The sequence below is a fragment of the Calliphora vicina genome, chromosome 1 (genome assembly GCF_958450345.1).
Source record: "Calliphora vicina chromosome 1, idCalVici1.1, whole genome shotgun sequence".
Lineage (NCBI taxonomy): Eukaryota > Metazoa > Arthropoda > Insecta > Diptera > Calliphoridae > Calliphora > Calliphora vicina.
Window position 1 is genome coordinate 159,758,855 of NC_088780.1, and position 14,255 is coordinate 159,773,109.

The 14,255-nt window shown below is 30.2% G+C and overlaps 1 protein-coding gene across 6 annotated transcripts in view; it reads left to right on the top strand.

Moving 5' to 3' along the window:
• Positions 1–14,255, top strand: part of heph (polypyrimidine tract-binding protein 1 heph) — a 381,579-nt gene that overhangs the window by 65,094 nt on the left and 302,230 nt on the right. For 3 of the 6 annotated variants that reach the window (XM_065516406.1, XM_065516405.1, XM_065516407.1), the window contains exon 2: positions 3,938–3,969. The exons of the other annotated variants lie outside the window; for them this stretch is intronic. In XM_065516406.1, coding sequence (XP_065372478.1) covers positions 3,958–3,969 — 12 coding nt within the window. In that variant the 5' untranslated portion in view covers positions 3,938–3,957. The remainder of the gene's footprint in view (positions 1–3,937; positions 3,970–14,255) is intronic. 6 annotated transcript variants of the gene reach the window in all.

Here is a 14,255-nt window from a genome sequence, read left to right on the forward strand (position 1 = left end):
TTGCATATTTGTAGCACTGTTTTGTGCGAAAGATAGGGTTTTGCAATTAGTTTTTTTCCAATATATTTGCAATAAACATGGTATGCTGAACGAGACAAAAATATAACTCGTTTTTAACTGCCTCTGGACAAAAATTCATCGAATTGGAACATAATGTATTAAAGAATTTTTTTGTAAACTAAAATGGAATCAATTGAGAGTTCTCTTGTTGAAATGTTTAGAATGGTTTTTGTTTACCAACCTTTAGAATGATTAGTCACGCAAGATTCGTAACGCGACATATTTCTTCGTCATGTTTGTAACAACAATTAGTCAAGTAAATTCAACTTAAAATTTCAAAAAGTTCGTATTACTATTTTATATACAAGTTTATCCAGATATTGTATAAATTAAAGGTGATATTTACTATTATAAGTATATAATGATTTTAAAGTCATATAACTGCTGTACTAAAGCTGGGTTTCCGCATACACCGTAATCGGCGCCGATAACGAAAACTGAAACTGAAAAACATTGATGTTCGTCACCGTCTCGTTTCTGAATTGTTTTCGTTTCAGTTGGGTATGTTGCGGCATAAAACAGAAACGAACTTATTTTTATAAATTAAATAGAATTTCATTATTTTTTACAAAATCTATTATTTTTTCCTCTTCCAATAAAGAAAATTAATTTTTTTATTCATTTTGATTTTCTTTAAATTTAAAATAAAAAAATAATTAAAATATTTTCGTTCCTACAGCACCGAAAACAACCTACTTGAAGTTGTTTTCGTTCCGGCCAAAATGACAGGTTTTTCGATACTGATCGGTGCCGTTTCGTTCCCAATTTTCGTTGCCGATTTCTGAAACGAACTTTTTTTCAATGCAAATGTATGGAATTTCGTTTTCGGTATGCGGAAACGTAACTTAACAGAAATCAGAGAAACCCTGTAACGTTTTTATTCGTCAAACTAAGATAGCTATTAACCTATTATTGAAATATAAACTGTTGTTTTAATCTTGATTTATGACAGATACACCTACGATAGCGAACGTGACGCACTTTGAATATTCAAAATAATGTTTAGGGTGTATATTACATGCAATAACTTGTTTTTCTGTTATTTTTTTTATCGCAAGTAATGATTCGGTGCAAACATGATTTCAGTCTTTCAAGGTCTCTCTGCTTCCCTTCATATGGTACACAATTTCCCTGATTTTGGATGAATCCAGCTTCTTGCAAACGTTTTGAACTTATTGTTTAAGTAACTCACAAGATTTTGCAAGCTCTTCTTGTGTTTGAGAGCAATCTTCATGAAGTAATGCATCCAATTCTTGGTCTTCAAACTTTTTTTGGCTGGCCTGGGTGATCTTTGTCTTCCTCTCGCACATTAAAACTGATGCAAAGTGGGGCAAAATCAACAGTTTTTTTAAAAATAAATCTGGCATTTCTAAACGGCTGGGAATAAATTTGACGTGGGAGTAGCCCAGGAGTTTTCGAAATGCTCTAGGGTCATATTCAAAAATATGCCACTTAAAAATTCCGTTCTTTAAAAATATTGCACATTTTCAAAATCCAAAAAATTAAATTTTTTACAATTTTGCTCATAGTCTCCACATTTCCTTCGGGGCTGGGAAAATACTTTGAGGATAAATAGGTAACACATCAAGTTTTTCAAAGCTGCTTTCCGTCTTTTGATCCCAGCTTTAGAATTTTAGAATATGTGGACCAAAGTTTAAATTTTGATAAAAAAAATTAGTCAAATTCCGAGGGGCATAGAGGCGACATATTCAAAAAATAGGTCATGTTTTTTTTTTACCAACATTTTATCCGTAAAGATAACTTACAGAAAAACATAAAATTTTTACATGTTCTTCAAAAAAGGTTTTTATGCCCTTAACCTTCGTGAGAAGGGTATATGTATATAAGTTTGTCATTCCGTTTGTAATTTCTACATTTTTCATTTCCGACCCTATAAAGTATATATATTCTGGATCCAAATATATAGCGGAGTCGATTAAGCCATGTCCGTCTGTCTGTCTGTCCGTCTGTCTGTCCGTCTGTCTGTTGAAATCAATTTTCTGAAGACCCCAGATATCTTCGGGATCCAAATCTTCAATAATTCTGTCAGACATGCTTTCAAGAAGTTTGGTATTTAAAATCAGCAAAATCGGTCAATAAATAACGGAGATATGAGCAAAAAACCGGGACAACCTCGATTTTTGACCTATTTTTGATCTATATCTGGATTACTAAGTCATTAGTATAGACAATATGGATATCTAATGATAGATATTTCAAAGTCCATTGCAACGATGTAGATAAGGCTATATAGTAAGTTGGACCTACAATGGGTCAAAATCGGGAAAAATATTTTTTAACCCGAATTTTTTTTTCATCAAAAAATTTTTTTTGTCATACATTTTTTTTCCAAAAAAAAAAATTTAAAAACTAAAAAAAAAATTTAAAAAAAAAACTTAAAAAAACTTTTTTTTAAAAAAATTAAAAAACTATTTAAAAAAAAAAAATGTTGAAAAACAATTTAAAAAAAAATTAAATTTTGTTTATAAGATTCGGCACAGCCGAAGATAGCTCTCTTACTTGTTTTTTATTAAAAAAGAAAAAAACGGCAAAAATCTACTATTTGATGAATTTTTAAATTGAAAATCGTTTATTCTTGGATTCATAATTAATATTGCTCTGACGTTATAGCTTGGATGTTAATGGTAATTTAGTTGTCTAACCAACAAAAAAAAAATTGAGTTCATTCGGTCTACGCCCTATATTTTAAAAATATCGGAAAATATATGGCAAAATTTTTAAATTTTCAAATGCCTTTATTATATAGCACACACACGCACGTTTTTTCAAGACTTTCCAAAAATATTTGAAATCGGATGCGAAACAAAGAAAAAAATAATGGCACGTGTTTAAATATTTTACATGTCGAAGGTATCCTCCTTAATTTGAGGCCCCAAAAAGCCACCCTTTGAGCATCTGCAGGGTCTAGTGTAATAACTTAAACTTGAATACTCCTTGGATATGCCCACGTCAAATTTTATCCCGATCGGACCAGTCCTTCATAAAAATAAGTCCTTAAAAATTTATAAATTTGTTTAATACAAATTTTGTGGAAATGCCCATATTTTTTGTTGTGAGATTTTTCTATGTAGCAGTATTCTTTGCTATAGAGTAAGGTCAGTATTAAACATAACCACCTAACCACAAAAGAGTCTGTGGAAAAATATCACGAATAATATTGGTCAGTGTTAATAGAGTCAGGGATTTTTTTTAAAACAAAAAATACATCTACAAAAACCGCATACAACTAAATGTGCAATGTCACCTAGTGTTAATATTTTAATTGATTTTTCTAAAACAAATCTTGGAATAATTAAAAAAAGTGAAAAGCAAGACATGAAAATACTTAAACTTTTAACACTTCTACCTCTCCTTTAATCAGTGAGCCAGACCTTTAATTAATTAATGAATGAGATTTTTTTTGTTCTGTTGAAAATCCTATAAATATCTTTGATAACTTTGTTATTATACAATTTGTTTGTTCTGCCATTAATAGTAATGAAATTATAATTTTATCTCGATATACAATTTAAATTCAACAATTAACTTGTAAGATTTATTTGTATTTAATTTATGTTTATTTATAAAACTATAGAAAAGCAATTTAATTATATTTCACTTTGTTCATTGCTGTTTACTTATTTTTGGCTAGGTTTTAATTGGGATTTCGTTTTACGTAGAAATAAATAAATTTCAAAATGTTTACTCTAATCTAGAAATTTATTGAATTAAGTATTTTTAAGTATGTGTAAAGAATATTATTCTATAATTAATTTAATTGTTGCATGCATTTCTTATTTTTTTGTTTAAATGAATTATAAAGATTTTGACTTCAAATTATTTACTGTTTTTTCTCTTCTTTTCTATTTCGTTTTAGGTAAGTTTGTTGTAACAGTTATGAACGGCAGTGTAAGTGTTAATTTTTTTTTTTTATAGATTTCTGTAGTAAATTTAGTTGTTACTAATTGTAAACTTACTACCATTTTGATATATTTGAAATACTAATTTCTTTGATTTTTATACCAGTCACCATGAGTGGTAAGCACTTTTCTATTAGACAATTTATGTAAAACTCTCATTTTGTGTAAAATTACATATTTCATCTTGTCAATAAACGATCGAATGTACTGCATTTGTACAGGGCAGTAAAAAAAAATTACCAAAATTTCCCGGGAATTTCTAAAAAAATATTTCGGCAGTAGAAACCCCCCAATCATATTGTTTAAAATTAAAAAAATATGATAAACAGTTATCATTTTATGTAATATTACACATTTTGTGTTAAATTACAATTTTTCTGCAAAGTATTTTGCTCGATACATCGGATCGATAGATCGATCTATTTTTTTGTCAAAAGTTTTTGAATGATTAAAGAACAAGTAAGAGTGCTATGTTCGGCTGTGCCGAATCTTATATACCCTTCACCAAATTATACTTCAAAATTGTAAATATTTTTAGGTAAACAAAATTTATTTTTTTTCCAGTTGTTTTTTTCATTTTTTGTTTTTTTTTTAATTTAATTTTTTTTAGTTTTTTCAATTTTTTTTTTGTGAAAAAAAAAATCGGGTTAAAAATATTTTTTTTCGATTTTGACCCATTGTAGGTCCAACTTACTATGGTCTTATATACGTCGTTGCAAATGTCTTGAAATGAAATATCTATCATTAGATATCCATATTGTCTATATTACTGTCTTAGTAATCCAGATATTGGTCAAAAATAGGTCAAAAATCGAGGTTGTCCTGGTTTTTTTTTTCTTCATATCTCAGCCATTTGTGGACCGATTTTGCTGATTTTAAATAGCAAACTTCTCGAAAGCATGTCTGACAGAATTATTGAAGATTTGGATCCCGAAGATATCTGGTGTCTTCAGAAAATTGATTTCAACAGACAGACGGACATGGCTTAATCGACTCCGCTATCTATAAGGATCCAGAATATATATACTTTATAGGGTCGGAAATGAAAAATGTAGAAATTACAAACGGAATGACAAACTTATATATACCCTTCTCACGAAGCTGAAGGGTATAAAAACAATACACATGAACACAAATTTGATGTCCTCTTCAAACTTTAAATTTATAATAGCTGTAATGCTTTTCCATTGCAGCAAATATTTAATAGCACCCTTCAAATTCTTTCATTCTTATTATTCACTTATGTTTAGTGATGAATGATTTATTAAACACTAAATTATTCTAAATGCCATAAAACAATTTAAAATTTACACCCAACAGTGCCACAACATCACAACTCACAGAGGTATCATAACTTTTAAATTTGTTCCTTCTTTTAAGTTGTATTAGGCTTGTCCAAATATCTCAAAGTTGTGTATGAATTGCATGTACATTAGGGCAGGTCGATTTTTGTTTGTCACAAAAAATCGTAGGGGATGAATATGTAATACCAAGAATTCTAAGCAACTTAAACCTAGATACCATATGCCTAAAATGGTTTTCGAACCCTTCGAAATTATTGTTATCTTCCGTAATTTGAATCTTGTTCCAATTTTCAATGTCGTCAATGCTAATGTTAACATTTTCAGCCACCTTCGACATCAATTGTTAAGTTTTCCCTAATTAATTTGCCACGTAAAAAACATAAGGTAGACATATTATATATCAATGGATAGAGGATTTTGTCTACTTTTCAAAAATGTATATAACTTTTGACAGCTAAAAAATTCATGGAATACTTTTTTGAAAAATATGACAAAACATATTTTTTTTATTGAATTTTTGCATATATACAAATTTTTCAAATTGAAATTAAATTTTTATTTATGAATAGTTTTTTAGTGAAATTTCACAGTTATGCAGAATTTTCTATTTAAAATGGAAAAATTTATTATCAGCAACCCCGAAATTCCCAAAAAAAGTGTTGAAAATTCCAAAAATGGGAATTTTTAGTTTTTTAGCTATAATATTCATACCAGGGTTGGGGTTATCGGAACACTTTACAAAATATATTATTGGGCCATTTAAAATTGGTTACTATATTTTGATATCGATTATGCGATATGAGAATTTTTGCCCTAAACTTGAATTTTACATACAAAATAGACGTATTTTGAATGGACCTGGTCCCCTCGGTATCAACAATTTTAAATTTTTAATGAAAAGTTAGCTTTTCAAAAATTATAAATTCCTATACATCATCTTAGAATAACTTAAAAATAAAAAAAGAAATTTTTTCCAAAAAAAATTTGAATTTTTTTTTTCAAATTTGAATGCATATAACTTTGGACCTAGTCATTATTTTTAAACTATTTTTTTTCTATTTGACACATGTATTGTTACTCCAATAAAGGAAAAAAACTGGAGTAGGCGGATAAAAATGTTGAAAATTTAATTTTCAAATGTGAATATATAAGAGATAATTGATAGCGAGGTTTTTTGTAGTGCTCGCTGAGGAAATTCTATTATATGTGCAATTTTTTGGAAATCGGAACACAAACGAAGAAATAGGATCGTTTTAAAAATGTAACATACCCGAGGTGTCCTACTTTGAGGGCCCTTGATCGCGCCCCTGGTGGGCCCATGAAGTTCAAGTTCAAAACTTAAACTCGACAACACTTCCTCTTTGAGCATGCGGAATTTCCTTCAAATCGGACTTACCGTTTAGAAGTTACATATTTATTTCCGTCTATTTTTTTTCTATACCACTGTGCGCCACTTGGACGCTGATATTCGGTTAACTTAGTCTAGCGATTAACTTTTAACCGAGTCACATTTTTCAAGATTCTACAGTACTTTATTTGTACATAAAACTTTTTTGTGGATAGATTTGCGAGCATATTTATGTGCACAGAAAAAACTATTTCTTAAACCGTTTCAATTCAAATATTTGTCACATATTGAACTGGTTTCAATTATTTCATAATTAAATCAAGTATTCATTTGCTCAAAAACAAAATTTCTTGATATTTTCTATTGAATTTTGAGTTTTGAATTTGATTATTTTGACAATTGAATATACAATTTTCGTTATTGGTCGAATTTCAAATACAAAAATTATTGAATAGATAATTTTCGTAATTGAGAACACATTTTTGTTAGTTTTTGTGTTTCAATTACGAAAATTATCTATTCAGTCATTTTTGTATTTAAAATTCAACCAATAACGAAAATTGTATATTTAATTATGAAATAATTGAAACTAGTTCAATATGGGATAAATGTTTGAATTGAAATAAAATTTGTTCTGTGTATATAAATCCAGCATTTATGGCTGATAAAATCCTATCTCGGGAGGACATTTGAATGGCTGCCAATTTCAATAGGCTTCGTCTTTGGACCGAAGATAATACATGTAAAATTGTTTATCAAAATATCTTCGAAATTGCGAACTGTACTTTGCGCACAAGTTTACATAGTAGGCTGGGTCGATTTGTATGGACGATCGAAAAGTAAAAAATCGTATAGCAGAAACGCATTCTACGGAAAATTCTAAGAAATTTTCGCCAAGAAACCATAGGTCTAAAATCAAATCCTATCTTGCGCATTTCGTCCAGCCAGACGGAAGGGCGGACGGACACACCCTATAATAATTGATCGGAATACTTTCGGTGGGAATTGTATCACAATATCTCTTGAACTAAAAGAGATGTATGCATGTTTTTGTAGGTAGATCTTCGGATAATAAATGGATTTTTGGCGATTTTTTTTTTAAAAAATCATATTTTTTTAAGCGTATTATTATTTATGTACATCTTTGGTATCTTTGGTGACCCCCACTGAAATGTTCGTAGAATATTTTAATCCTTAAATGTCCTTTTTGAAATTATTTTTTTTTGATTTTCTCGAAAAAAGGGTCAAATTGACTCCTAAAGAGAGTGGCTAGAGGGTTAAGATCTTCCACAAAAATAAGAATTCTCTCAGACATTAACTTACAACATTTGTTTCATTTAGTAAAATGCTACCTTCGATCAAAAAATTTAATCTTTGACCCATTGTAAAAAAAACCTCAGACTATCTGGACTATAAGTTTATTCTACAGAAATGATCTACTCAACATGCCCTTTCAGAATTATAGGGTCGCTATTCTGTTCCAACCAAAAAGTCTTAATTTGTTGGACAGTGTTATTATCCTTGTTCACAATGAATTGAATTACTGCATGCAATATATTTTAGAAATTCCGCAAGGTCAAAATCTATTCCCATTTATGACTTTTTACTTTTTTTTTGCATTCATACAAATCGATGCACCCTAATGTTTATATTTATTTCCGTTCTACACATTTTTGAGGTAAATTGTGTATCTACAAAAGTCTCAACATCAATAAACATTAACATTAACATAAGATAGAAATGATTAGCTGATGTGATATGTTTTAAAATAAAGTAAATGTGATAAAAAGCTTAACAAAAGATTACGCTTTAATGCCAAATAGACCCCAGACCCTATGCTATTAACAATCATAAGATATTGTTTCCCTCATAGAGCGTGTCTACAACATGTCATGGATTGATTTTAAATTAAGGGGAGCAGATTTTGAAAATTATTTCAAAAAACATATAGCTTTGATGTTATTTTTAGCATGACAGCCAGGCGCACAGTGGTCATAAAGTAGTGATTTTTTAAATTGTAAACAAAATAGTGTAAAACATTGTTTTTGAGATGACAAATTTTACATTAAAACCACTGTCTTGACATATGAGCTATGATAGTTTTGGTTGCAATGATGTGCTGGTTTGTGCTGGCTGCTGCTGTTTTAAATATTTTTTGAATATAATAAGAACGAACATAAAGAACAATTTACTACTCGAGACTAGATACTTCCCCCATATTCCTTTTCACTCGCAGGCACACAGTAAAAATATAAACAAAAACAAAAGAACACAACTGAAATTATTACAAATGAAAACAATGATGGGACTGGGGCGCAGGGGGCCTCAGCATAAAAAGTTTAAGAAAAAGCAGCAAAATGACAACAAAAATCACAATGGCATTTGGGGGTACAAAAAGTGTATGTTTTATTGTTATTAATTTTATTATTATTATTTATTATGCCATATTTCTTTCATTTGTTTTTTATTCGTCTTTGTCTATCAACATTTTCTTTTTTTGCCTTCTACTCATTCTCCTGTTTGTTGAATTTAGCTGCGTTGTAGAATATTTTGTGTGTGACAAAAAAAAATCAGCAATTTTAGCATAATTCTTACTCTTCTGCTTCTTGCTGTTAATGTTTTTTGTTGTTTCTTTTTGAATTCGCATTCATAGTCTGTTCTTTACAAAAGACGTAAGGGACGGAATGATGGACGGACGGGCAGACTTGTATTGTTTTTATAGTGACGACCACTTGTTGGCTTGTCTTCTTACGGACGTGTAGTTTTTTTTTTATTTATTTACGAGTATCTATTTGCGAAGTACATCCATCTACTTTATATTTGTCTATTAAATTGAGTGTATAGGATTTCTGTGTAGTTGTAGCGATTTTTTTGGTTAAATAATTTCTCGAGAATAATGTTGAGATTTGTTCGTTATATATTTTAGTAATGTCAGCAGCTTTTTAACTAATGTTTATCCCCAATTCACTTTCTTTTAATCATGAGTGGTCATTTCGTTTGTAATTTCCACATTTTTCATTTGCGACTCCTGAAGTATACATACACACAGCCTCAAAAGTGAGTAAACACCCGCGATTTTTTTGATTTTTTTAGGATCATGAAAATCATTGTTGTCCGACTTAAATCTTTTTTTCACAACCGAATCTATTATTCAACTCAATCTCCAACAAACCGAAACATTAAAATTTTAATCGATGAATAAATTTTAGGATTTCCATTATCTTAAAAAAATCAAAAATTTTTTTTCCATCATATAAGATTCGGAACTGCACTGTCCCTTTTTATACCCTTCACCATGAGTGGCAAGGGTATATATAAGTTTGTCATTCCGTTTGTAATTTCTACATTTTTCATTTGCGACCCCACAAAGTATATATATTCTGAATCGTTATAGATAGCGGAGTCGATATAGCCATGTCCGTCTGTGTGTTGAAATCAACTTTCTGAAGCCCCCTAATAACTTACATACACGAATGATACATCAATATCTCCGAAATTCTTCCGCCTCGGTTGCTATTTAAAATCGAGAAAATCGGTCCACAAATGGCTGAGATATAAGGAAAAAACCAGGACAACCTCGATTTTTGACCTATATCTGGATTACTAAGTCATTAATATAGACAATATGGATATCTAATGATACATATTTCAAAGACCTTTGCAACGACGTATATAAGACCATAGTAAGTTGGACCTACAATGGTTCAAAATCGGAAAAAATATTTTTTAACCCGAATTTTTTTTTCACTAAATATTAAAAAAAAAAAAATTAAAAACTAAAAAAAAAATTTTTTTAAATAAAAAAAAAAATTTTAAAAACAATTTCGAAAAAACAACTGGAAAAAAAATTTAAATTTTGTTTACCTAAAAATATTTAAAATTTTTATTTTAAAGTATAATTTGGTGAAGGGTATAAAAGATTCGGCACAGCCGAATAGCTCTCTTACTTGTTTTTAAACATATTGGAAATTTGTAAATTTTTTTTTATGAGCGGCTTTGAAAAATTTAAAACTTAAGCTTCCATAGCTATGATTACGCTTCAACCTAGCAATATTGGGTGGAAATACGTAGTGATATCGGAAAAGATACAGCATTTTCTTAATATCAATCCATTTAAAACTATTGAGATTACAACAGACGGAATCCCGACTGGAGTAATGCTGTCTTGTATATTCCTTTATTACATATTTTGGTATAGGATATGTTGGACTATTTAGACTACCAGTCGAATTCTTCAAATATTTTAGAATGACCATTGTATTAGAGTAGGAGTTGAAATAGGAATTCCCCCTCTATAAAACCAAAAATTTTCATATAAAAAAGAAAAAAATCGTATTACACATTTTAATTTCCCCCAAAATGGTTGACCTGGATCCGCGCCTTTATTGTAGTTATAGACTATGTGATACGGACTTCTATATTGTACATGATATTTGATGTTCTTATACCTGTAAAGGATCAGTGGTCGCATCAAACTTGGTGACATTATAATGTGGGGTATTCCTATGTATGTAAGTTCGCAGTACATTGAGCCCTCGAATGTTTGAGTGACTTGAGAATTTTTGCGATGTAGGATAGTCAGTTCAATTTCTTACGAGGTAAGGTCGTTTGTTGTGATTGACTGTTATATTACTGGTACATTGTTGTGTTAAATAATCGGGGTTGTCATAGGATCCAATTATTGTCAGAAAGTGACAAAAACGGTACATTTGAATTATGAAATTCAATGTAATTTTTTGTTTAATCTATAAAGAATTTAATACTAGATATAAAACCGATAACTCTCGGTTTCACGAGACCAATGTACTTTTCCGGTCATTTTTAAACCCGATTCCGACAACGATTAGATTATATGACAACCCCGAATACCAATTTCCTTCGTGTTGCGACGAAACAGCTATTGCAAATTTGCGAGTTGCTTATGAGACCTCTGAGCATTTTCCTTGTGGCTGTCCAATCAGAGCTTCGAATTAACTAATTCAATTTGAGCTTAATTTACTAGAATCCCAATTTGAAATTCAAAAATGTGAGCGATTATTTTCATAAATCCATTCCCAAAATCTAATTCTTTAGTTTCATTCAAAGACTTTAGAAATCATTTATCGTTGAATTTATTTATACTTCTTAACAGAATTCATTCAACATTTGAATGATACAATTTTTGTTATTTGTTGTATGACTTAAAAATTAGGGATTCTTTAAAATTTTTAGCTTTTATTTTGAAACATTTGTACAATATAAATATATTTGGCCATTGTTAGCTATGACCTTTTCCCATCTTTCTGGCAACATATGGATTCCAAGCCACTGCTAACTGCTCATCTTTTGAGGCCAAGAACGATTCAAGCCAATATCGGATATTCCGTTTCAAAGTGAAGCGTATCCCAGAGATAATGTTCTGCATCGATCGAAACAAATAGTAGTTGGATGGGGCAAGGTCTGGACTATAAGGCGGGTAAGGCAAAACTTCCCAACCACTTCATTCTAAATAGTCTTTAACGGTTTATTACGTATATTCTGGGCGTTTTTCTGCCAATGCTAGCTTCTAACGAATCGGTTGCGTTCGGTACAGGTTCCCTGTGATGGTTTGGTCAGATTTGCTCCCATCAAATACAGAGAATTACCTTAGCGCCATGGATATGTATATTTGGCTGTGCTGTCGATTCGGCTGGTTGGGCTTGCTTCACGTATGATCTCTTACGCTTCGGATTATCGTAGTGGATCCATTTTTCATCGTAAGCATCGCATTATTACTAGCCAAAAGAAGTTCACATCTTTTGAGGCCAAGCCCATATCGGATACTCTGTTCCAAAGTGAAACGTTTTTCAGAGAGAGCGTTCTGCATCGATCGAAATAATTAGTAGTCGGACGGGGCAAAGTCTGGACTATAAAGCAGGTGAAGCCAAACTTCCCAAACACTTCATTCTAATGGCCGAGCATTGTCGAACGCAACCGATTCGTCTGGTTGGCCGAGCTTCATATATCTGTAGCTTCGGATTATCGTAATGGATCCATTTTTTATCGTATTGATTTGGAGCAAAAATTATTTTCTTTTATAGCGCTCAAGCATCATTTCGGACATGCAAATTCGCCTTTTAAGGTCTCTCGGCTTCAATTCGTATGGTACCCAATTTCAATGATTTTGCATGAATCATTGGCTTTGAAATTGCTGCTTGAGTAGCTCCCAATGAATGAATTTTACACCAGTCTTCATGGGGCAATGCCTCCAATTATTGGTCTTCAACATTTTTTGACACTTCCGAACCGAAAAAACCATCTCTCGCAACGAAACCGATGGAACACATTCGCCATACGCTTTAGTGAGCAATCGGTGTACTTCAGGGACACTTTTTTTCAATTTAAAGAAGTAAATCAAAACTACCCGCATACACAGAAAAAAGTATTCATTTGCTCAAAAACAAAATTTCTTGATATTTTCTATTGAATTTTGAGTTTGATTATTTTGACAATTGAATATACAATTTTCGTTATTGGTTGAATTTCAAATACAAAAATTATTGAATAGATAATTTTCGTAATTGAAACAAAAAATAACAAAAATGTGTTTCAATTACGAAAATTATATATTCAATAATTTTTGTATTTGAAATTCAACCAATAACGAAAAAATTGTATATTCAATTGTCAAAATAATCAAATTCAAAACTCAAAATTAAATAGAAAATATCAAGAAATTTTGTTTTTGAGTTAATGAATACTTGATTTAATTATGAAATAATTGAAACCAGTTCAATATGTGACAAATATTTGAATTGAAACGGTTTAAGAAATAGTTTTTTCTGTGTATGACTTTTTGTTAGTTCAAAATCCGACATTTTCGAAGCAAAATATGCTAAAAATGCCGTAAATATGCTGTAAATGCAAAAATATGCAAATCGATTCCAAAATGCTTAAAATATTCTGAAACGGATAAATGCCTTATGCATTTGTATGTTTCTGGTCTCCCTTTCTAGTGTGAATATTTTAAAATGATACCGATATAAGAAGTAGATTATTTCGGGATACTTTGTCAGATTAAAAGATTCCATTAAATTATATTGTATAAAAAATAACGGTGTTTTTCAAATTAAAAGTTTGTTTATTTAAGCAAATTACTACTACTACAGCTATTCATCAAATTGCAAATAGTTTTCAAATGTTTTGTGGATAAATATGAACAACATATTGTTTCTAAGTAAATCCATACACAATATTTTATTTGACAAATAAATCTTTTTTTTTAAATACTTAATTTTAATAAATGTATGAACAAGTGTTTTTAACGAAAATATGCTGTTTCTACTTATTGCTGCTGCCAACGTTGGATGATTCTCCATTGTCTCGTCTACTAAAGTAAGATTCCTCTTTTTTTTTTTGTTAAACAAATTGCTTAAAACAGGTGGTTTTTTGTTTTACTTGAACAAATAAAAAAAAATATATGTTTTGTTGTTCATGTTTAATTGTTGTAGAGTCTACACTCTACGTTGTTGTTTCAACACCTTTTGTCGCTTTGCCAATTTACAAAAAAATGTTCCTTCAACTCGACATTGATTTCACTTGTTAATCAGTCAGTCGACACTTAAATTTATTTTTAGAGAAGCTGTAAGAAGAAAAAAAAATGAA